Raw genomic sequence first — 26,073 nt, 5'->3', positions numbered from 1 at the left:
CCAAAAAGCCCTCCTGTAAACATTCAATGCATTCCCTTTCCTTGGGTCCACTGGCAGCATTATTTACCCAGTCCACCTGCATATTGAAGTCTCCCATGATCACTGTGACCTTGCCTTTCTGACATGCACTTTCTATTTCGTGGTGCATTTTGTGCCCCTGTTCCTGACCACTGTTAGGAGGCCTGTACATAACTCCCATTATGGTTTTTTTGCCTTTGTGGTTCCTCAACTCTACCCACACAGACTCCACATAATCTGACCCTATGTCGTTTAGTGCTATTGATTTAATTTCATTCCTAATTAACAAGGCAGCTCCGCCCACTCTGCCTACCTCTCTGTCTTTTCGATAGGTTGTGAATCCCTGGATGTTTAAATGCCAGTCCTGAACCCCCTGCAACCACGTCTCTGTGATGCCTACCACATCATACCTGCCAGTCACAATCTGGGCCACAAGCTCATCTACCTTGTTCTGTATACTGCACGCATTTATATATAGCACCGTTAATTCTCTATTGACCATCCCTTTTTGTTTTCTTACTGTGGTGGACCACGGTTTACTGAGCCTTTCCATACACTGTGTCATATTTTGTGAGATGGGTACTATCGTAACCTGTCCTGAGTTCTGTCTTTTCGTGCTTTTTTGTATTCCTAAGCAGCCACGCTTCCCACTGATTACTTCACCTCTTGGTTCCCTGACGTTCCTCCCCCCCCCCCCCCCCGCCCCCAATCTCTAGTTTAACGTCCTATTGACCACCCTATTTACTCTTTTCGCCAGAACACTGGTCCCAGCTCGGTTCAGGTGGAGACAATCCCAACGGTATAGGTCCGCCCTGTCCCAAAACTGATGCCAGTGTCCCATGAAAAGGAACCCCTCTTTCCCACACCACTCTTTCAGCCGCGTGTTAACTTCCCTTATTCTTGCCTCCCTGTGCCAATTTGCACGTGGCTCGGGCAGTAATCCGGAGATTATGACCCTTGAGGACCTGTTTTTCAATTTCAATTCTAGCTCTTTATAATCTCTAACAGGTCCTCTTTCCTAGACTTGCCTATATTATTGGTACCGACATGGACCACAACAACTGGATCCTCCCCCTCCCTCTCCAGTATCCATTCAAGCCGGTCAGAGATGTCCCACACCCTAGCACCGGGCAGGCAACATACCATGCGGGACTCTTTATCCTGCTCATGAAGGATACTATCTATCCCCCTGATAATAGAATCCCCTACAACTACAACGTGCCTATTTACTCCCTCCCCTTGAATGGCCTGCTGAACCATGGTGCCTTGGTCAGCTGACTCATCCTTCCTGCAGCCCTGTTCGCCATCCACACAGGGAGCAAGTGCCTCATACCTGTTGGACAGGGTCAAGGGCTGAGGCTCCTGAGTTCCTGGCTGCTGGTTCCCTTTACCTGCCTGACTTGCAGTCACACCCTGCTGTCCCTGGCCACTGGCAGGATTTAAACTACTTACTCTGACAGGTGTGACTGCCTCCTGAAACACTGTGTCCAGGCACGTCTCCCCCTCCCGGATGTGCCTCAGTGTTTGAAGCTCAGATTCTAGCTCATCAATCCTGAGCCGGAGCTCTTCGAGCAGCCAACACTTACTGCAGATGTGGTCGTTGCAGCTCGCAATGGGATCAGCCAGTTCCCACATCAAGCAGCTCAAGCACACCACCTGACCAGCCATCTCTAATTAATTAATTAGTTTAATTTAAGTTTACGAGATTAGCTGTGTTTTTTAAAAAAATTGTGGCAGATTTGCTATCAACCAATCAGATCACAGCTTCGCTCTGACGTCACTTTTGAAAAAAAGTGGAAAACAGTAAGTTACCGTTAGATCTTTATACTCACAGAGACTGCTCCTCCTCCTCCGAACGGCTCCCGAAATTAGGCCCGAAGAAAGAGAGAGAACAAAACAGTAGGGAAAAAGCACCTTCTCCCACTCTGCACCGAATTACCTCACTGCACCAAATTACCAAGTTTCAAATTCTCACTCTGTCTGTGTCTCACTCACTCAGGCTGTGGATCTTTGACCTGCGCAATGCTACCTTACCATTGAAGGCCTTGATGCATTTTTCACAACATGACGATTCTTCTGTGATTCTGTGATGAAGCAGCTAAAGATGGTTGGGCCTAGGACACTACCCTGAGGAACCCCTGCAGTGATGCCCGAGAGCTGAGATGATTGACCTCCAGCCAGCGCAACCATCTTCCATTGTGCCAGCTGTGACTCAAACCAGTGGAGAGTTTGCCCTCTTAATACCAATATCTCTAATTGAGGTATTGTTCGTTGATATCATAATCGTCAAAAAAAAATGCCATTATGTCGAGGGGTCAGTCTTACCTCATCCTGGCATGCAGCTGTTTTGTCCATGTTTAAACCAAGACCGCAATGAGGTAAGTAGCTGAATGAACCTGGCCAAACACGAACTGAGCGTCCGTCAGTAGGTTATTGCTGAGTAAGTGCCACGTGATAGCAGGGTTGATTACTCCTTACACCGCTTTGCTGATGATGGAGAGCAGACTGATGGTGCGGTAATTGGCTGATTGGATTTTCCCTGTTCCGTGTGCACAGGACACGCCTGGGAAAATTCCACATTACCGGGATCCCAGTCTTATAGCTGTATTGGAACAGCTTGACTAGGAGTGAGGCAGGTTCTGGAGCACGTCTTCAGTACTTTTGCCAGAATGTTGTCAGGCCCCATAGTCTTTACAATATCCATTGCCTTCATCCGTTCTTTGATAACAGTTGGAGTGAATCATATTGACATTTGTGATGCTGATGACCTGCGGAGGAGAGCGAGCTGGATCATTCACTGGACAGTTCTGGCTGAAGGCTATTATAAATACCTCAGCCTTGTCTTTTGTACATATGTGCTGGGCTCCACCATCATTGAGGATGGGGATTTTGTGGAGCCTCCTTCTTCAGCGAGGTCGTTTAGTTCTCCACCACCATATCAGTCTGGATGTGACAAGACTGGGGAGCATAGATCTGAGTTCGCTGTGGAATCGCTTAGTTTTGTCTATTAGTTGTTGCTTATGCTGTTTGACACACGAGCAGTCCTGTGTTGTAGCTTCACCAGGTTGGCACCTCATTTCGGGAATGCGTGGTGTTGCTCCAGGCATATTCTCCTGCATTTTTCATTGAACTATGGTTCATCCCCTGGCTTGGTGGTTCTGACAGAAAGGGGGATAGGGCGTTCAGTTTGCAGATTGTGGTTGAATATTATTCAACTGCTGATGATGGCTCCCAGCGCCTCAGCAAGCCCAGTCTTGAGTTGCGAGATCTGTTCGAAGTCAATCCCATTTAGCAGGGAGGCAGTTCTACACAACATGACCCAGCGTCTCCTCAATGTGAAAACAGAACAATGTGGTCACTTTTACCTATTCCGTCCTAGTCAGAAGCATTGTAGTAGGCAGGTTGGTAAGGATGGGTGAAGTATGCTTCCCCTCCTTTTGGTTCCCTCGCTACCTGCTGCAGCTCCAGTTCAACAGCTATGTCCTGTAGGACCCGGTCAACTCAGTTCTGGTCGTGCTACCAAGCCACTCTTGTTGATTGACGATTACATCCCCCACCCAGACCATATTCTGTTCCCTTACCACCCTCAGTATTTCCTTCAAGTGGTGTTCAGCATGGAGAAATACTGATTAATCAGCTGATGGTGACAGCCACATTATAATCAGCTGATGGTGACAGCCACATTGTAATCAGCAGGTTTCCTTGCCCATGTTTAACGTGAAGCTATGAGAATTCATGGGGCCCAGCATTCATGTTGAGGACTCCCAGGGCCACTCCCTCCCGACTGTATACCATTGTACCGCCAGTTCTGCTGGGCCTGTCCTGCCAGTGAGACAGGACCTACCCTGGAATGGAGATAGCAGTGTCCAGGGCATTACCTGTAAGGTATGATTCTATGTCAGGCTATTGCGTTACTAGTCTGTGGACAGCTCTCCCATTCATTGTACAACCCCCCCATATATTAGTAAGGAGGACTTTGCAGGATGGACAGTGTTGAATTTGCATTGTCATTTCCGATGCCTAGGTTGATGCTTGGGGGTCGTTCCAGTTTCATTCTATTTTTGTGTACTCTTCGCAGCTGAATACAACTGAGTTGCTTGCTCGGACAGTTCAAACGGAATTTAAGAATCAACTATACTGCTGGGGACCTGGAGTCACATGTAGGGAAGACAAGGTAAGGATGGTAGCTTTCCATACCGAAAGGATGTTAGTGACACAGATGGAATTTTAGGGCAATCAATCATGATTTGATGGTCATATTGACATTGGTCCCATGGTCATCATTAGATTTTTAATTGTAGATATTTCATTGAGCTACAATTGCAACATTTGCGTGTTTCGAACGCGGCTTTCCAGCTCATTACCCTGGGTCGTTGGATCACTATTCCAGTGACATGACTATTATGCCGTTGCCTTTCAGATGGGCTTCTAATTTCTTGACTTGCTTGGTGCCGACATATATATACATGTTTACCGATCTTTAAACAACAAACGTTTGCTTCCCCTTGATGTTTCTCCGCTCTACCCAAACCGACTCTACAACGTTATGCTACAAAAAAAATCTTCTATCAACGCAATGTTTTCGTCCTTTATACTTTACATTGCGTTCTTAAATATTGAATCCCATGATCGTTCAGTCTCCAGTTTTGGCGGTCCTGCAGCTATGTCCCTGTAATGAGAATTAGATCATGCATGTTTACCTCAATTTATGTCGTCAATTCCTTTATCTTATGGCGACAGCTTACTGCATTCAAGTGGAGTATCTTTAATCTTGTCGTAGTTAATTGTCTGAATCAAGAGATGGAGATAAAGAAGGAGAGGGAAGGGCGGCACGTGGCACAGTGGTTAGCATTGCTGCCTACGGCGTCGAGGTCCCTGGTTCGAATCCCAGCCCTGGGTCACTGTTCATGTGGAGTTTGCACATTCTCCCCGTTTCTGCGTGGGTTTCATCCCCACAACCCAAAGATGAGCAGGTTGGGTGGATTGGCCACTGCTAAATTGACCCTTAATTTGGAAAAATATAATTGGGCACTCTTAATTTATTTAAAAAATGGAGGGGGAGGAGCACGAAAGTTTAAGAAACCAATTCCAACTGTGAGTATGGATGGTGGACGAAGCGGGTCAGCAAACGGGGCTTGATGGGTTGAACATAAAAATAGAAAATGGACAGTCACGGCACTTGGCGTATACGATCGACCCCCAAATTGTGAAAGGGAGATAGAAGAGCAAATATTCCGGCAAATCTCTGCCTGTAAGTACAAGAGGGAAATAATAGTAGGAGAATTTAGCTATCCCAATATCAACTCGAAATGAAATAATATAAGGGAAACCGAGGGTAATAATTCATGCAGTGTGTCCAGAAAAACCATTTCAGCAAATTACTGACAAACCCAACGAGAGAAGATGCAATCCTACACCTTTGGGAACGAAGTAGGGCAAGTAGGTGAAGTGTAAGTTGATGATTATATCGGAGATAATGATCGCAATTCAGTTAGAATTACTATTACAATGGGAAAGGACGGACAAAAAGCAGCAGTAAAAAGCTTCAAATGGGGGAAGGCAGATTCTGTAGAAACGAGAAGGCATTTGGCTGATGTGAACTGGCCAGCATTGGTGGAGGATAAATCTGTTGAAAACCAATGGCAAGCACTAAATGAGACATCCGAAATGGACAAAATAGAAATGTCCTCTCCAAAACCAATAGTTGCCCCTTTGTTTAAGAAGGGTAGCAAGGATAATCCAGGGAAGTACAGGTCGGTGATCAGTGGTAGGAAAATTACTGGAGAGAATTCTTCGAGACAGGATCTATTCCCATTTGGAAGCAAGGGGTCGTATCAGCGAGAGGCAGCACGGTTTTCTGAAGGGGAGGTCGTGACTCACTAACTTTATAGAGTTTTTCGAGGAGGTCACAAAGATGATTGATGCAGGGAGGGCATTAGATGTTGTCTATATCGACTTCAGAAAGGCCTTTGACAAGGTCCCTCAGACTGGTACAAAAGGTGAAGTCTCACGGGATCAGAGGTGATCTGGCAAGATGGGTACAGAACTGGCTGGGTCATAAAAGGCAGAGAGTAGCAATGGAAGGGTGCTTTTCTGATTGGAGGGCTGTGACTAGTGGTGTTCCGCACGGATCAGTGCTGGGACCTTTGCTGCTCGTAGTACTTATAAATGATTTGGAGAAAATGTAACTGGTCTGATTAGTAAGTTTGAGGACGACACTAAGGTTGGTGGAATTGCGGATATCGATGAGGACTGTCAGTGGATACAGCAGGATTTAGATCGCTTGGAGATTTGGGTGGCGAGGTGGCAGATGGAATTTAATTCGGGCAAATGTGACGTAATGCATTTTGGAAGGTCTAATACAGTTAGGGAATATACAGTGAATGGCAGAACCCTAAAGAGAATTGATAGTTTGAGAGATCTTGGTGCACAGGTCCACAGGTCACTGAAAGGGGCAACATAGGTGGAGAACGTAGTCAAGAAGGCATACGGCATGCTTGCCTTCATTGGCCGGGGCAAGGAGGACAAAAATTGGCAAGTCATGTTGCAGCTGTATAGAATCTTAGTTAGGCTACACTTGGAGGAGAGTGTTCAATTCTGGTCACCACACTACCAGAAGGATTTGGAGGCTTGAGGGAGGGTGCAGAAGCGCTTTACCAGGGTCTTGCCTGGTATGGAGGGCATTAACTATGAGGAGAGGTTTAATAAACTTGGTTTCTTCTCACTGGAACGAAGAAGTATGAGGGGCGACCTGATAGAGGACTACAAAACTATGAGTGGCATAAACAGAGTGGATTTCAGAGAATTGTTCGCAGGATAGAGGGGTCAATTGCTAAGGGGCATAGGTTTCAGGTACGAGGGGCACGGTTTAGAGGAGATGTGCGAGACAAGTCTTTTACACAGAGGTTAGTGGGTGCCGGAACTCGCTGACAGAAGAGGTGGTGGAGCAGGGACGATAGTGACGTTTAAGGGGCATCTTGACAAATGCGTGAATAGGATAGGAATAGAGGGATACGGACCCCGGAGGTCTAGAAGGTTTTTCGTTAAATGGGCAGAATGGTCGGCGCAGGCTTGGAGGGCCCAAGGGCCTGTTCCTTTGCTTGGCTTTTCTTTGTTCTTTGAAATGAAAGAAAAAAGAAAAAACATTTGGCACTGCCAAATCTAGATCTTCCATGGTGTCTAGAAGGCAACATGGGAAGTTCAAATAGAAAAAGAAAGCATGCGATAGGCATGAAGAATTACGCATTGGCAGCACGGCGGCACAGTGAGTAGCACCACTGCCTTAGGTCCCAGGTTCGATCCCAGCTCAGTATCACTGTCCATCCTGTGCTTCTCCCCGGTCTTTACAACCACTACTTGCCCTCTCCAGGGGCTGTTGCTAGCCTCAATAACACCTTCCTTCAGTAGCCACTGGACATCCAACCTAATGAAGGTCCAGTCCTGGGCATTGTACCATCGGCTCCTGGTGGCGACGGGTTTTCAATCCGGGGTGAGGTTCGCAAAAAGGGAAGGCGGGTCGACCTTGAGGGTCGCGAGGCTGCAGACAGTGAGGGGGGGGGGTGCGTATAGGGCCGCCGAATTTAAAAGTTAAGCTCTGGAGGTTGCATTGGAAGTCCACCGCAGGAGCGGGGCAGCGTAGAGGACGTAAAGTCGGAAATGTTTTAATTCTCTTCCCTGGACCGTGAGGTTCGCTACACAGAACCCCTTGACCTCTAAGGAGTGAGACCCGGAGGCCAGGAAGATTTTTTGGTTAAGTAGGTATATGGGAAGAGAACAGCGCTGGGATGTATGAAGAGAACAGTGATGGGATGTATGATGCACTCTGTGCTCCTGGAGTCGATCAGACAGGATTTTTTGCGCCCATTGATGAGTACGGTCGTCGTCGCGGTCGAGAATGTTCGGGGCCGAAGCTCGTCCAGGGTCACCGAGGCGAGTCATGGTACAAATTGGAGATTTTCTTCGGGTGGTCATCCGAATCGGGGTCCTGAGACTCCAGCCAAGATGGCGGCGCCCAAGTGTCGCACACGGCTGCGGGTGGGCAAGATGGCGGCGCCCACGCATCGCACGTGGTCCCTGGGGAACAAGATGGCAGAGCCCGGGGCCCGCACATGGCTGAGGAAAAAGAAGATGGCGGCGCCCGCTGCCCGCACATGGTCTGTGGAGAGAGTTGCGGTGGCGGCCCCGGTTCGCCCCCGGAGAAAGCGGCGACCGCCCGGGTCTGGCATACTGTCACGAAATTGCCCTTTTTGCCACAACCTTTGCAGATGGAGGAGCGGGCCGGGCAGCGCTGCCCGGGGTGCTTGGCTAGCGCGCAAAAATAACAGCGGGGCCCCCATTGTTTGCCTGGTAGCCACGTGGCATAAGCTTGTGGGGGGATGGGGGATGATTCGGGGTCGGCCGCAGGTGGGTTCCATGCTGCCCAAGGGGCTGCCACGCAGTCGGGAACATTTGCGCGGGCGTTTCGGTAGGCCACGTCCAGGGAGCTCGCAAGGGCCCGTGCCTACTTGAGGCCTAGTGTCTCTTTCTCCAGCAGCCGTTACGGATTTGGGAGGACAGCATACCTGCAACAAATGCAACCCGGATTAAAAGTTCTGTGTGGTCGCTGGCTGAACTTGCGGGCAGTCACAGTTCCTACCAGTACCAGGAGTGCGCGATTGAATTCATACAGCGATTCCCCTGGGATTTATCGCCTTGTTGCAGATGCCAGGCGTAAACCTGGTTTAATGAGCGAATGTAGTGTCCTTTCAACAGGGCCATCGCGGCCTCAAAATCGTCCGCATCCTCGATGAGTGCGTAGATCTCTGGGCTCACCCACGAGTGGAGAACGTTCAGTTTCTGGTCCTCCGTGGGCACAGTCGTGGCCGTCCTGAGATACCCTTTGAAGCACGCCAGCCAGTGTTTGAAGGTTGTCGCTGAGTTTGCCACATGGGGGCTGAGTTGCAGACACTCCGACTTGATTCAGAGCTCCATTCTTTAAAATTTAGTCCAATAAATTGATGCTCGATCAATAACTCCAGAAGCGAGATTTTATGCCAATTGAAGGCTTTATTGGACTTGATGTTTTCCCCAGCAGCGCAGGTACAGAGTGTACAGACTCTTATACTCCACCTTTCGGGGCGGAACCAACAGGCAGGTTTCATGTCTCAGGTACCTCCCACACCAATGGTCTTACAGCCTCATCCTAGGTACCGTAATACCCCTAATACAGACTACCACACATTGTTTAAATAAGGATCGCAGAAATGCCGCAGAAATTATAGACACTTAGTCTTACATCAGTAGTGGGAAAATAAGTAGAATCAATCGTGAGAGATAGGATTAACTGTCACATAGAAAGGCATAGACTAGTCAGGGATCGTCAGAATAGATTGTTAAAGGAAGGTCTTTCCTCCTAAATTTGATCGAACTATTTGAGGAAGTGACAAGAAGAGTTGATGAAGGCAGTGCAGTGGACGTGGTTTACATTTATTTAAGCAAGACGTTTGACAAAGTTCCACATGATAGATTGGTCAAGAAATTGAAATCCCATAGAATAGAGGGCAATGTGGCAAACTGATAAAACATTACAGGAACACAGAGCCGATGGTTGTACTTGCAATTGGAAAGTTGTTTCAAGTGGTGTTCCACAGATCTCGGTTTTGGGGTCCTAACTGTTTGTGTTATATATTAACGATTTGGACGTGAACGTGGGTGGTGAACGGGATTGGGAAATCTGCAGGTAACACAAAGATTGGCCGAGTGGTGGACAGTGTAGAGGAAAACTATAATCTTCAAAACAATATAGATGGATTGTTGGAGTGGGCGATAAAGCTGGAAATGGAATTTAACACAGAGAAGTGCGAGGTCATGCATTTAGAGAGGTTGAACAGTTGAAGGAAATACACAATAAATGGGAATGTAGTAAGATGGGTAAATTAAGTGAGAGATCTTGGCGTGCAAGTGCACCCAGGTTTCTTAAGGTAGCAGTTGAAACAGACAAGGTCGTTAAGAAAGCATATGGAATGTTCTCCTTCATTGGCAGAGTTACAAAACATAAAAGTAAGGCTATAACGTTAGAATTCTACAAAACACTGGTGAGGCCACAACTGGAATATTGTGTTCAGTTCTGTTCGCCACATTACTGTAAGGATGCTATTGTTCTGGAGAGACTCCAGAGGAGGTTTACAAGAATGTTACCAGGGGGAGAAATTGTGGCTACTAGGAGAGATTGGTTAGGTTGTGGTTATTTTCCTTGATACAAATAAGGCTGAACAGTGACTTACTTGAGGTTTACAGAATTATGAGGGGAATAGATAGATTGGCCAGGATAAAATTGTTTCATATTTGGTGAATTCTAGAACCAGGGGACATGGATTCAAGATACGAGATGGAAGGTGTAGAGGGACCCTGAAGTAAACGGTTTTCACAGTGGGTAGTGGGAGTCTGGAATTCGCTGCCCGAGTTGGTGGAGGAGGCAGTGAATATACCTGTATCTGCACCTTCAGTGCTCTAAGTTACAGGGCAATGGGTCAGTTCTGGAATGTGGGAATAGAAAGAACACGTCCCCGGGCTGGCTAGATGGGCTGATCGGTTTCCGCCTGTGCTGTGACCTTTCTGTGATTCCTATGATTCTATGAACTTCTTACCTGCTGCCCCACTTCTGAATTTGTATACTCTGCTTTCATCCACACTTCGATTGTGAATTTCGTTATTGATACCATGGTCCCATCAATTTGTCACATATTCCATCGCCTGATCTCTGTGGAGTTTGCGATTTCTCCCATGACTGGGTAAGTTTCCTCCGGGTGCTCCGGTTTCCTCACACAGTCCAAAGTTGTGCAGGTTAGGTGGAGTGGCCATGCTGAATTGCCCCTTAGTGCACAAAAGATTAGGGCGGTTATGGGGAAAGGGTGGAGGCAAGGGGGCTTTAATAGGGTATTTATTCCAAAGTCCGGTGCGGATTCGCTGGACCGAATGGCCTCCTTCTCCACTGTAGGGATTATATTCTATGATTCCTGTGGTTGCAGGATCGTGTTTGTGAAACACCTCCTACTCTTACTGTTCCCACTTTACCCAATACTTGTGCCTCTGTCACATGTGCGAAAAACGTTATGTCGCACGCCAATCTTTGAGCAGCACGATTAACTGACTATCAGTAAAAAAAAAGTCACAATGTCTTGCATTGCTGAATGAGGGGGAAATCATCAATACTATCTCTGTGCTCTCATTTTCCTGCAAACCACTGTCGTGCAGAGGAGTTACTAAGGGAGCACGGTTATTTGCATGCTCTATTACTGAGGAAATGCTGCGTTGTTGGAAGTACATTGCTGAGAGAGCGCCGCTTCGTCATAATGACGATAGCTATCCACATCCAGCATTGTGGAGAAACCAAACCATTGGAGACAAATAAAACAATACGGGAGAGTGATACACTGCCTCTGAAGCAGTTGGCAAGCGAACCTCCACCCTGTGAACGATAGATATTGTGCTGGCCGATGTACAGTACTGGGCAACCTCTGGCAAACTGGTGCTGCATTTCTGAGAGAATAATAGAGGTGGATGCGCCATGTTACAGCTGAAATGTTAAACCGCCACCCTTGCTATCCTATCGCATTATGAACAATGAAAACGTAAGTAGTTATGGGAGAATGAATGTAGTGCTTCTCCATCTGTACATCTTATTTTTCACTCACTGCAATTATATATAATTTCTGCTTTTAGGCTTCGCTGTGGGCAGTTTCATGCGGAATTTTACGTTGCATTGACTATTATGCTAGCGATGTTCATTGGTGTTACAGGTTGTTTTTTTGCCGTTGTGCGGTGTCATAGTGTGTAATGTGAATGTTTCCCCGTCTGCTTCCGATATTTCCAATGCGCATATACTAGTTTTTTGTATCCTTCACTTTTATTAAACATTTCAGTGGCTGATGACAGGTTCACCACTGCTGGACTTGGGCAAGACGCGAGCTTTCCTTTAAGAGACTGGCCCAATTTCTGAGACAGTGGGCGCAGTTTTTCTTATTTTCTTCAGTTTTTCTTATTGCACCAAGGAGGTCTAGAAAGGGCTTACTTTATCCCTGTCACGACATGTGCAAGGCAAATGCGCATGAGTTGTCACTGGGTTACACAAGGCAGCAATTTGATCAGCACGTCGATTGCACAGAAGTTGACGCTGATGCACAGTACGAAACAGGAGTGCATAATCTGTTTAATCCCCTTTGTGTGCATTGTAAATATCCAGGAGCCTGGGAGGATAAAAACAAATATATATCTTTCACCGCATGGGACGGTCATTCTGAGAGCGAAATGCGCAGAAGCTGGAACATTCGCTCATTAGCAGTGTAGCGGTCGGACAGGCAGAAAACGCCTGAGGGGAATGAGGAGAGTGAGAGAGCGATAAAGCTATAAAGAAAGAGAGAGAGAACTGAAACGGAGACAGACAGCTGATTTTAAGATGCCTTTCGTTTCACTTTCAGGGTTATTGGCCGGAATATCCAGAGTAAACCATTCAACTTCACTGAATAATATTCCTCAGAATAAAGGCAGAACCTGAATAAATACCGTTCAAACCCAGAGTAACGAAGAAGGGAAGAGAGAAACCATGGACAGTTTGCATCTTATGCCGTTTATCCTCCTATGCTTTACGTGTAAGTATCCACATTATTCTACAGAGACGGTATGTCTTTGATTCCAATGCCACTACATTGGTTGATTTGATTTTCATATTTTTCGATAATTATTGAAGGATGAGGGGGGTATTTTATTGAAACATACAGGATATTGTGAGGCCTGGATAGAGTGGCGTGGAAAGGATGTTTCGACTTATAGGAAACACTAGAACCAGAAGTCACAATCTCTGACTAAAGGGACGATCCTTCAAAGCACAGGTGAGGAAACATTTCTTCGGCCAGAGGGTGGTGAATGTGTGGAACACTTGGCCGCAGAAGGCTGTGGTTCCAAATCACTGAGCGTCTTTAAGACAGAGATAGATAGGTTCTCGATTAATAAGGTTCTTGCTTAAAAATATAAGCCATGATTGAATGGCGGAGCAGAGTCGATGGGCCGAGTGGCATAGTTCTGTTCCTGTGTCTTATGCTCTTATGGTCTTATTCATTTTAGGGATGTCGGCGTCGTTAGTTAGGCCAGCATTTATTGCCCATCCCAGTTTGCTCTTTATGCTGGTGACGAGCTGCTTTCTTGAGACACTGGAGTTTTGAGGTGTCGGCACATCCACATTGCTGTACGGGAGGGTGTTCCAGGATCTTGACCCAATGAATTTGAAGGAACTGCAATATAGTTCCAAGTCGGGGTGGTGAGTGACACGGAGAGGAACCACCAGGCGGTGGGTTTCCCACGTATCTGTTGCTCTAGGTGTTAGTAGTCGAGGGTTTGGCAGGTGCTGCCCTGACGTACATTGACAAGTTTTTGCAGTGCAGCTTGTAGATGGTATAGACGGCTGCCACAGTTTGTCGGTTTTTGAGGGGGGGGGGGGGTGAGTAGGTGAGTTACTCGCCGTAGGATATCGAGCCTTTTACCTGCTCTGGTAGTCACAGTATTAATATGGCTAGTACAGTTCAGTTTCAGATCAATGGTAACCGCCAGGATTTGGATGGCGGGGGATTCAGCGATGGCAATGCCATTGAATGTCAAGGGCGGTAGCTAGTTCCTCTCCCGTAGGAGACGGCCATTGCCTGGCACTTGTGTGGCGCAAATGTAACTTGCCACTTTTCAGCCCAAACCTATATATTGCGTACATTTTGCTATATTTGAACATGGACTACTTTATCTTCAGTGGAGTCACAATTGATGCCGAATTGTGCGCAGTCATCTGCGAACATCCCCACTTCTGACCTTATGATGGAAGGAAGGTCATCTATGAAACAGCTGACGACGGTTCGGCCGAGGACACAACCCCTAGGAATTCCTGAAGTGCTGTCCTCCAGCCACCATAATCATCTTTCCCTGTGCCAGGTGTGACTTCATCCAGGGGTGATATTTCACTCTGACTCCCATTGACTCCACTTTAGCTAGGACTCCTTGATGCCAGATCTTGTTAAATGTTTCTTGATGTTAAGTGCAGTCACTGTGACCTCACCTCTTGCATTCACATCTTGTTGAAACCAATACTGGAATGAGGTCAGAATTTGCGTGACCCTGGATGAACCCAAATGAGCTGCCATGAACAGGTTATTGCTGAGTAGTTGCTGCTTGATGCACTGTTGCTGACTCCTTCCATCACTTTGATGCCAATTGGGAGCAGACTAACAAGGTGGCAATTGGTTCGTGTGGGATCTGTCCTGTTTTTTGTGCACATGACACATCTGAGCAATTTCCCCCAGTGCCGCGCCATTGTAGCTGTACTGCAGCAGCTTGGCTAGGCGTGTGGCAGGTTCTGGAGCACAATGTTTTCAGTACTGTTTACGGACTATTGTCAGGGTCCATAGCCTTCGTATCACGTGGAGTGAATCATATTGGTTGAAGACTGACAGACTGACACTTGTGATGCTGGGGACCCTGAGGAAAGAGGCATGGAGCATCCACTCGGTATTTATGGCTGAACACAGTTGTGAATGATTCAGCTTTGTCCTTTGCACTAAAATAGGACATTATTCAGCACATAAATGAAATAAATGCCATAATGTACAGCACGTAAATGATCGAAAATTAGTAGGAAGAATTGCAAACTTATAAATCCCTACCCATCTTAACAAATGCAATTCAACGTTTAAGGTATTTCGAGCTTCCAGACAAATGCTAGTCATTTTTATATTCTTATTATCTTGATTTTAAATTATTTATATTAACTATCTATGTTTAAATGTTATGACTAGTTATTTCCGACAACGATGTGGACTTTGAAAAAGTGTTTCAGTACAAAAATACAGTTTTCTGATGAGGGGACACAATGTCGCAGGTGTAAATTTGGAGTTCATACCCTTAGCTTGGCGTCAATCATCACGTAGCATTACCTAAAGCACATGCAGGGAAACTCATCGAAAGTCATGGCCAATAGTAATGCTCTACGAAACATCACGTGAACTACAGATTGTGGCAATTTAAGGTGTTTCTGTTGGCGGGTGCTTGATTTGAGAAACACATCATTTCCCCAACTTACAGGAAGAAATACACTTCAGACATTTTCTTCGCTGTGTGTAAAGTACTTGTGGACTTCCAAATGTGTGAAATATCTCACATAAATGTGATATCTCCTTTATTCGTTCTTTGCAGCTGTTTTCATCTTAGATAATCAATGTACATATCCTTTTAAGTCCTGATAGTAGGTCACATTTATTCTCTATTTTACAGACGAAGAACTTTCTGTGGCCAGTGTCAGTGAAATGAACAATGTCATCCACCTGGGAATGATGGAAAGCTCTGCAGCTTACATCTTCATTCAGAGCGATGAATCCGATAAGATTGCAATAGAAAACATCAAACATAATAGAGAAAACAACACATTTGCTGATATTTGGCGCAATGCAGAAGAGAAAATGAATTGCACTATACCTCGTGGCCTTAGAAAGGAGTACATGCTAGCAGTTTACGCATATACTGCACAATACCCTGTAGGCAACCCGTTCAACAAAATATTCAATGAAGAAGTTAGAAAGTACGGAGCCACTGACGAAATCTATGCGAAGAAATTCAAATTCAAAAGTTTTCAGTACCTGCTCACTGTTGCCCTGCAAAAACTAAAAGATGATTCTACAAAATCAGCAGTGATGAGTTACAGAGGGATAAGAATTGAGGCTGAGGGCGCGGAGGGATCTGAGATGCGATTTGGATCCTTTACTTCTTCCTCGTTTAGTAAAGATGTTGCACTTCGCTTCATTAACAAAACAACCAAATCTAACACCTTATTCGAGATACGCACACTGTACGGTGCTAACATCACGCAGTGTTCCCGTTTTCCAGGCCAGAAGGAGGTTCTGATCCCACCTTATGAGATGTTTCGAGTTGGAAAGAGCTCTTCCGGGAAATATGGGAAGAGTATTTCTCTCATGGGGCAGAGGAAGCAGGGAATCCGGGTGAAACTGGAAATGGGCAAAGACGGGGAAGTAATTGTGGTACCTTGTAAAGGGAGTGATATTTCGGCTTCAAGGTCACTGTGGATTCTGGCGGCACTGATTTCCATCACCATATAGTTTCGTGGTTGGTCGTAACATTTTAGATGCTGTTGTCCTTGGTTCCCATCTCCATGTAAAGTATTGCTGAATTATTGAAAAAAACAAGGCTGTTCTAACGTTGTCCTCAACTCTACTCTTCGACAATCCTCTGGACTCCTCGGTATTTCCAAAATCTCTCTGTCTCAACCTTGAACAAATAATGGAGCCAATAGTACGAAAAGATTATTTTCACAGCTGAGTTGTTGTAAATTAAAGCACACAGACTGAACGGAGCAGTTTCAATTGTAAGTTTAAAATGGGGATAGAATAAGGACTTGATAAATTTCAAAATTGGAGGCCAGGAGCAGAATTTGGGAATTAACAAGATACCACCGAGCAGGTACAGCAGTTCGTAATGTCTATGGTCCCAACCGCCCCATAGTTTATTGCTGAAAAGAATTCACAAAATTAAATCAAAATGGATCTGCAGTTTTCAATCGAAACATGTTCCATTAATTTCCCAAATAAGAATGAAGCCACGTTTGGTGATATTTGATCGACACTTCTGAATCAGCTGATTACATTGTTATTAAGCATCCAGTTCAAAGATCTTTTGCGAAGGGAACTGTACCCAATGATTAATGGCTCCAGAATGAATAGAATAAAGCATCCATGATCCCTGGGAAATCAAGGGTAAACAATATAAATCACACGTTTGTTTGTTCTTCGCAGCTGCAAAAACTGGCATTTTACGCACTGGCCAGACACATGGGGAGAGAATGATCCGTTATTCAGAACGATATTTCCGAATGCTGCTCATGACCAGTTCGTCTCTCACGGGAGGTGAAGTTAGCCGAATCTCCCGATTTAACTCAGGACATTATTTCACTGAATGTTTCGTCCTCTCCCTTCATAGAATCACTCAATTGAATAGTGAACAAACATTCTGTCTACGATACAACTGGACGTCCGATGAAGAAATTCAAGAATCGAGTTTGATATGACATATCTGGAAAACCTATCACTATCGTTATGGTACCCAGACCAGACCCCAATTTATATTAGGAGACACTATTTCAATTTGTGAACTGTGAGAAAAGGATAGTTCTCTCCAGGAGAGATTACTTTTTAAAATAAATTTAGAGTACACAACATTTTTCCCCCCTAACGGCGTGGCCAATCCACCTACCCTGCACATCATTTTGGGTTGAGCGGGTGAGACCGGCGCAGGCACTGGGAGAATGTTCCACACGGACAGTTACCCGGGGCCGGGTTCGAACCTGGGCTCTTGACACCATGAAACAACATAACTAACCCCTGCACCACCCTGTCTCCCTAACACGAGTGGATCAACTGACAACTACAGATGTTTTATATTCGAACAAACTTTATTATTAACACAGGGGTACCCCCATTTACGTCCAATTACAGAAACACCTGTTCAACCAACATTTAAATGGCTCTACAAATAAAAATAAAGAAGGTTCGTTCAGCCCACTTGTCCATCGACTTCGACAATTCCAATCAAGGAAAATCCGCACACAGGTTAAAAGTCACTTATTCATGAAGTTAGTACTCAGTAGCTTACAGGTTTGTTCACAAAATCCTTGGGAGAGACGCCTTCAGCCACCAGTCTGAGAAGCACACCAACTTTCCTCAGAAACTAGAGCAGAACTCCAGAAATAAAACTAAAAGAAAAACAGACACAGGGCAGGACTGACATGGAAAACATACATACCCAATCCCCCCCATCAGTGGCATCACAAAAGGTCACAAAATCACAGCTTGAGCAGTCATATAATGAGTATACTTTAATATAAATGATTTTGGTAGCATTACTGCGACAGACACATAATTCTATATCTAATTGCGACATTTATCACACTATTTTTAGTGCGTGGGATTTATCTGGGGCTTCTGGAATGATGGCCAGGCTATGCAAAGGACTTTGCGTATTCCCGAAGAAACCCTTCTTTTTGGGCTGAGCTTGGCATATGTTGATTTCGGGAATTTAATTGAAACCGACATCCTTTCGGTAGATAGCAGGAATTCCTCACAAAACATCCACAATAAGGGTTACCCATGAAGTAGACGTTTCTGCTTTGTTCAGTGCACTACATTTTCAGAAGGACTCCAAGACTTTGCCAAGGTCATGGAGGAGCGAAACCAGAATACTCCATGATTGAGGGATTTTCTGGAGAACTTGTAAAATGGAACGGAGTTGCTTCCGCCTGTGTAAAGAACGGTTAAGGAAAACCATAATGAAGATGTCCAAAACTATAACAATGATGAACTGATGGATACAAAACACGCCCTCATCCACTGTAATTGATTGACAAAAACTTACTAAAGTAGTAACAAGTTGAAATATCTTCACATATTTGCATATCAATGCTGTAATTGTGGCAAAATGAATGATACAGCTGGTATTTTTATTGGATTGACACCTGTAATTTTTTTCTGTGCAGGCGAAATTTCAGGATGAATATAGACACAGAACAAATGCATGTTTGCAAATAAATCTGAATGATTGAATGCTAAGCAACTGTGTCCCGTTTTAATTCTCTATGTATCCAGATTACTAAAATGGGTTGTTACCCATTCAAGGATGAAGACAGAGATACGCTGGGACAGAGGTTGTTACTATTACAACGCTTTAGCTGTATGAGATACAATACAATGGAAAGCTAGAGCGGGTAGATTAGATTGGCAGCGTGACGGGAAACTAAATTTGTTTTTGTTGGGTGTGGGCAGCGCTAACTTTCTGAGCATTCATTGTCCATCCACAATTTTCCCTGAGAAGATAACGGTGCGAAACTGTCGCCAATTGCAGCAACACATATGGCACAACAAGGGTGATGTTAGGAATATCTTGCTGTGTTTTGACCCAAGAAATGGAAAATACGTTCTAAATGATGACGGTGTCTGACTTGGGGGAGGGAAATTCAATCTGGTATTGCATTCTGTTTCCTTGACCTTCCAGGGAGTAGAGATCGCGATAACAGTAAGCTGTTATTCATGGATCTTTGGTAAATTGGTGCAGACCATTTTGTAGACAGTAAACAGTAACGCCCCACAGCGTTGCCGTGGTGGGCGTGAGTGTGGAACTGGTGAAAATGCAGCCACTCAAGTGGACTGGCGTTTCATGGATGGTGTCGAACTTCTTAATTGTTAGCTAGCCAGGTCAATTTTTATTTAAGTGCCATATAACTGTCTCAAGACTCGGAGTTTAATTGTCAGTTGACATTCACGAGGGGAGCCAAGGTGTTGCGCATTGGGAAATAAACCTCCCTGGGTAATGACCATCTAGGCACAATCATCGGCGCTTCCAGAGGATCCGAGGTGTATCTCAGTTGCCTATCAGGTAGCCCATAATTCAGGGGTCCAGTGATGAATAAAGTCTCGAACAATACTTGGAGCAACAATAATTAGCCAATTGCCGCTCCACCCCTACTTCTTTCCTGGTTTCCCGGCGTCGTTTGTCAGGTGTACCCCAATGGTGCACTGGGGAATCCCTCTCCAAAGCTCAAAAGTAAGAATTCTTTTTTTAAAAAATTTCCTATTCTCCTCTTTTTTCACATTTTCTCCCAAATTTACACCCACCAACAATAAACAATAATCAGTAACAAATATGTCAATCCCCATATCAATAACAACGAACCCCCCCCCCCCCCCCCCCCACCCACACCAAACCCCAAACATTCGCCCGCATGTCACATAAACAAATTACAAAAAGCAAGCTAGGATTCAAATCAAAAAACAGGTCCTCAAGGGTCATAATCTCCGGATTACTACCCGAACTACGTGCAAATTGGCATAGGGAGGCAAGAATAAGGGAAGTTAACACGTGGCTGAAAGAGTGGTGTGGGAATGAGGGGTTCCTTTTCATGGGACACTGGCATCAGTTTTGGGACAGGGGGGACCTATACCGTTGCGATGGTCTCCACCTGAACCGAGCTGGGACCAGTGTTCTGGCGAAAAGAGTAAATAGGGTGGTCAAAAGGACTTTAAACTAAAGATTGGGGTGGGGGGGGGGGTGGGGAAGGGAAAGTCAGGGAACCAAGAGGTGAAGTAATCAGTGGGAAGCGTAGCTGCTTAGGAATACAAAAAAGCACGAAAAGACAGAACTCAGGAGAGGTTACAATAGTCCTCATCCCACAAAATATGACACAGTGTATGGAAAGGCTCAGTAAACCAAGGTCCACCACACTAAGAAAACAAAAAGGGACGGTCAATAGAGAATTAAAGGTGCTATATTTAAATGCGCGCAGTGTACGGAACAAGGTAGATGAGCTTGTGGCCCAGATTGTGACTGGCAGGTATGATGTGGTAGGTATCACAGAGACATGGTTGCAGGGGGTTCAGGACTGGCATTTAAACATCCAGGGATTCACAACCTATCGAAAAGACAGAGAGGTGGGCAGAGGGGGCGGAGTTGCCTTGTTAATTAGGAATGACATTAAATCAATAGCACTAAACGACATGAGGTCGGATGATGTGGAGTCTGTGTGGGTAGAGTTGAGGAACCACAAAGGCAAAAAAACCATAATGGGAGTTATGTACAGGCCTCCTAACAGTGGTCAGGACCAGGGGCACAAGATGCACCACGAAATAGAAAGTGCATGTCAGAAAGGTAAGGTCACAGTGATCATGGGGGACTTTAATATGCAGGTGGACTGGGTAAATAATACTGCCAGTGGACCCAAGGAAAGGGAATTCATTGAATGTTTACAGGAGGGCTTTTTGGAACAGCTTGTGATGGAGCCCACGAGGGAACAGGCCATTCTGGACTTAGTGTTATGTAATGAGCCAGACTTGATTAAAGATCTTAAAGTAAGGGAGCACTTAGGAGGCAGTGATCATAATATGGTCGAATTCAATCTCCAAATTGAAAGAAAGAAGGTAGAATCATATGTAGAGGTATTACAGTTAAATAAAGGTAACTACAGGGGCATGAGGGAGGAACTGACGAAAATCGACTGGGAGCAGAGCCGAGTGGGAAAGACAGTAGAACAGCAATGGCAGGAGTTTCTGGGAGTAATTGAGGATACAGTACAGAGGTTCATCCCAAAGAAAAGAAAGGTTATCAGAGGGGGGATTAGGCAGCCATGGCTGACAAAGGAAGTTAGGGAATGCATCAAAGCAAAAGAGAAAGCCTATAATGTGGCAAAGAGTAGTGGGAAGTCAGAAGATTGGGAAGGCTACAAAAACAAACAGAGGCTAACAAAGAGAGAGATAAGGAAAGAGAGGATCAAATTTGAAGGTAGGCTAGCCAGTAACATTAGGAATGATAGTAAAAGTTTCTTTAAATACATTAAAAACAAACGGGAGGCAAATGTTGACATTGGGCCCTTCGAAATTGACGCTGGTAATTATGTGATGGGAGACAAGGAAATAGCTGAGGAACCGAATAAGTACTTCGCGTCAGTCTTCACAGTAGAAGACATGATTAATATCCCAACAATTGCGGAGAGTCCCAGAGGATTGGAAAATCGCTGTTGTAACCCCTCTGTTCAAGAAGGGAACAAGGAAAAAATGGAAAATTATAGGCCAATTAGCCTAACCTCGGTTGTTGGCAAGAATCTAGAATCCATTGTTAAGGATGAGATTTCTAAATTCTTGGAAGTGCAGGGTCGGATTAGAACAAGTCAGCATGGATTTAGTAAGGGGAGGTCGTGCCTGACAAACCTGTTGGAGTTCTTTGAAGAGATAACAAATAGGTTAGACCAAGGAGAGCCAATGGATGTTATCTATCTTGACTTCCAAAAGGCCTTTGATAAGGTGCCTCACGGGAGGCTGCTGAGTAAAATAAGGGCCCATGGTATTCGAGGCAAGGTACTAACATGGATTGACGATTGGCTGCCAGGCAGAAGGCAGCGAGTTGGGATAAACGGTTCTTTTTCTGAATGGCAACCGGTGACGAGTGGTGTCCCGCAGGGTTCAGTGTTGGGACCACAGCTGTTCTCTTTATATATTAACGATCTAGATGACGGGACTGAGGGCATTCAGGCTAAGTTTGCCGATGATACAAAGATAGGTGGAGGGGCAGGTAGTATGGAGGAGGTGGGAAGGCTGCAGAAAGATTTAGACAGTTTAGGAGAGTGGTCCAAGAAATGGCTGATGAAATTCAATGTGGGCAAGTGCGAGGTCTTGCACTTTGGAAAAAAGAATAGAGGCGTGGACTATTTTCTAAACGGTGACAAAATTCATAATGCTGAAGTGCAAAGGGACTTGGGAGTCCTAGTCCAGGATTCTCTAAAGGTAAATTTGCAGGTTGAGACCGTAAATAAGAAAGCAAATGCAATGTTGTCATTCATCTCCAGAGGCTTGGAATATAAAAGCAGGGATGTACTTCTGAAGCTTTATAAAGCATTAGTTAGACCCCATTTAGAATACTGTGAGCAATTTTGGGCCCCACACCTCAGGAAGGACATACTGGCACTGGAGCGGGTCCAGCGGAGATTCACACGGATGATCCCAGGAATGGTAGGCCTAACATACGATGAACGTCTGAGGATCCTGGGATTATATTAATTGGCGTTTAGGAGGTTGATGGGAGATCTAATAGAAACTTACAAGATAATGAATGGCTTAGATAGGGTGGATGTAGGGAAGTTGTTTCCATTAACAGGGGAGACTTGGACCCGGGGCCACAGCCTTAGAATAAAAGGGAGTCACTTTAGAACAGAGATGAGGAGAAATTTCTTCAGCCAGAGAGTGGTGGATCTGTGGAATTCATTGCCACAGAGGGCGGTGGAGGCCAGGACGTTGAGTGTCTTTAAGAGAGAAGTTGATAAATTCTTGATTTCTCGAGGAATTAAGGGCTATGGAGAGAGAGCGGGTAAATGGAGTTGAAATCAGCCATGATTGAATGCTGGAGTGGACTGGATGGGCCGAATGGCCTTACTTCCACTCCTACGTCTTATGGTCTTATCACCAATAGTCACAATTAACACACACCGCCCCCTCCACTCTCCGCCCGCCCCCCCCCCCCCCTCCCCCCCCCCCCCCTCACCCCAGCTCCAATGTAAGAGTTTACCTCGCAATCGCTTTGGACAGTTGCATTGAGATAGGAATGATCCCATGGATGCGATTTAAATGTATTACATCGGATGGCTGTGCCATTCTTACCCTGATAGTTACTTTTATATCTCGACTGTCTTTTCAGAAAACACAGAGACAGCCTCGCAAGTGACACCCGGCACACACACGAAATCCAGGGGACCAAGTAGTTCACAATACTTCTGACAAGGCCCGAACCAGCCGTCTGTCGAGCACAAAACCCATCCCCCATCGCCCCCCCCCCCCAAAAAAAAAAAAAAACCCACACACACCTCGCATGCGACCCGACTCTCCAGCAAACCAAAATTGTGACACCTCATCCTGGACTGACACCTACCCACGCAACTTTATCTCGTGGAATGGCACCGCCATCTCGAACTGACACCCACTACAGGGCTGACAAGCCCACTCCGATCCGACCCAGGTCACACCAGAATTGCTGACTACTCCGGTCCGTTGTATGCGCGCAGAATTAACCCCTCCCACGGCCTTCTTCCCCTCCCGCGGCGAGCTTCCATCCCGGAGTGACTCGCTCAACGCGGTGTCATGCCCCTCTTCCAGACTGAATCTCCTCCGTTTCGAACCTCATCTTGTAAACGGAACCACCTCTCTTGGACAGACCCACTTCCATTTGTTTCGGACCCCTCTCACAGGCTTCACCTTCTCCCGGTACGAATCCTATTGTCCAGAATGAACCATCTATCCCAGACGACTTTCAAAACCTGAAGCTCCCATCCGCTCCGACATGATCAAGACCAACACTGAACCCAACTCGGGGCCATCGTCCCTCTCACGCACTGACCCTATATCCCTAACTGATTCGCCCCCCACCCCCCGCTCCTCAGTCCAACATCCCTCTCTCCCTGACTGGCCCAACGTCCGTTCTGACACCCTCTCCCGGGCTGACAGACTCCCCTCTCCCAGACTGATACACGCTCTCATGATCCGACCAGTTCCCAGACTGAAAGCCTCCCCTCCCCTCCACGGACTCATTACTACCCCCACCCCACCAACCTCCTGGTCAAATCACGTCTCCCTGTTTCTGTGCTCCTTCCCCTGTCCTGCAGCCACCTCTCTCTCGTCCGAGAAATCCTTACTAGTCCAGCCACTGCCCCTCACTTGTCCGTCCGACCACGGCATCTCCCAGGCTGATTCTCTCCCCCTCTCAGATTACTCAGACACTCCGGTGCAACATCACGCTCTTGTCGAATCGCAGCCAACCCACCTCCTGCCCCCGCTTTCCGTTGCCACCTGATCAACACCACCCAACCAATGGGTAAGGTCAAGGCTGAATGCGCAGATGTTTGTGTAAAGTAGACGAGGTGAGTCGAGGTGGTTGTATACGCGGTGTGCGTTGTGGATAGGGCAGGACGAATCTATACGGCATGCTGGTTGAGGAAAGTTAGTCAAGGTGAATGGTGGGTGACGAAGTGGGATAGTGTGTAGAGTGACAAGATTGGCAGTTCGGTGTGTGGTATGGTGGAAGGCTGATGAGTCGGCTGAGTAGGTTGGCAGGTGGGCAGATTCACAATTGAGAAGGATGACGGATAGTAGGTGGGTAGATTGAATTTTACGATCACTCCCTGTTTCTCCGGTGATGACAATCGTTAATCATCATCAAGGTGCAGCAAGAAAGTTAGAGTTTTGGGAAATTCAGTCATGGGCAGTGGTATATTGCATTCAGTTCCTCTGAAATGTTTGCGTAATTTGCCCTTTATCAAACTGTTACACCGGATACGTTCGTCAGGGATAGTTTCAAGCATTATTACCTTAAAATCTTCTTGAAAACGATGAACATTCAATACGCATGTCGAACATATCACAGGAAATATATGTTTTTATACAAGTGCCAATGTTACTTGTGAATCTGTGTAAAAGCAAATTACTGCGGATGCTGGAATCGGAAACCAAAGAGACAATGCTGGACAATCCCAGCCGGTTTGGAAGCATCTGTAGTGAGAGAAAAGAGCTAACGTTTCGAGTCCAGATGTCAAAAGGTCATCTGGACTCGAAACGTTAGATGTTTTCCCTCCTCGAAACGTTAGCTCTTTTCTCTCCCTACAGATGCTGCCAGGCCTGCTGAGATTTTCCAACATTGTCTCTTTGATTACTTGTGCATCTGATGTCCAGATGGATTGATGAATTTAACTGTGGAAAATCAGCGTCATTAACCTAGTATCCGAGACAATGCCATGCTCATTGAAAGGCGGGTAAATGGTGAATATCATCAAGAGCCAACAGTTTTCACACAGGTCACGAGTGGTAAAATAAAAACCGTTTTGGAGGGAAAGCCTGATCTGTTGCATGCATGTATTCCCAGAAATTCACTGTAATAAGGAATGTTTACAAATATTACTGTTAACAGTGAAGGTAATAAAACATTTTGAAATCACTTCGAGCTGTTTCACCAGGAAAGCCTTTCCGTGTTCTGACGCAAATGACTAAGCTTGAAATTAAACTGGTAGATCAGATTTCAGCCAGAGGATGGAACTCCGAATCCCACATCTCCACGGTCAGATCAATTTCACACGGTGTTATTTGTACAATAAAATATGGTAAATAGAACGGATTTGTTGTAAATGTGCGAGAACGACACGGATGTGCTGACAAAAAAACATAACAAGCAGTTGATTCTTGGAAGGCACATTCTCAGTTTGATTGTGCATGTAATTGCCTCCTATCCTCAGCTCCCCGGTTTAATCCCGGTCCCGCCTTTAACGTTCTTGGTAAAATATCGACAGCGGGTCCAGACTGATTCGCGCGATTTCTGCAGCTGTTTGAGCCCTGCTGCATGCAATAGTACTCTCAGTCCCATATCGTCCTGAGTCGAGTTGTTTCTGCCTCCATAATGTTTCAATCGTCAGCCCATGCCCTGCGGACACATTTGGCAATGAGTTGGTACATCATG

General features: G+C 45.8%; 1 protein-coding gene across 7 annotated transcripts in view; it reads left to right on the top strand.

The window, feature by feature from the left end:
- Positions 1–18,644, top strand: part of LOC140410169 (erythroblast NAD(P)(+)--arginine ADP-ribosyltransferase-like) — a 49,638-nt gene extending 30,994 nt beyond the window's left edge. For 3 of the 7 annotated variants that reach the window (XM_072498138.1, XM_072498135.1, XM_072498139.1), the window contains 3 exons: positions 4,097–4,192; positions 12,474–12,644; positions 15,304–18,644. In XM_072498138.1, coding sequence (XP_072354239.1) covers positions 12,599–12,644; positions 15,304–16,142 — 885 coding nt within the window. In that variant the 5' untranslated portion in view covers positions 4,097–4,192; positions 12,474–12,598 and the 3' untranslated portion in view covers positions 16,143–18,644. Of the gene's footprint in view, positions 1–1,898; positions 2,397–4,096; positions 4,193–12,473; positions 12,645–15,303 lie in introns of those variants that run through there. The other 4 variants (XM_072498140.1, XM_072498137.1, XM_072498141.1 and 1 more) reach the window with 2 other exon arrangements.
- Positions 18,645–26,073: the final 7,429 nt, after the last annotated feature.

Source organism: Scyliorhinus torazame, chromosome 4, assembly GCF_047496885.1.
Source record: "Scyliorhinus torazame isolate Kashiwa2021f chromosome 4, sScyTor2.1, whole genome shotgun sequence".
In the NCBI taxonomy this organism is placed as follows: Eukaryota; Metazoa; Chordata; class Chondrichthyes; order Carcharhiniformes; family Scyliorhinidae; genus Scyliorhinus; species Scyliorhinus torazame.
This window is presented reverse-complemented; position numbering and strand designations above follow the sequence as displayed.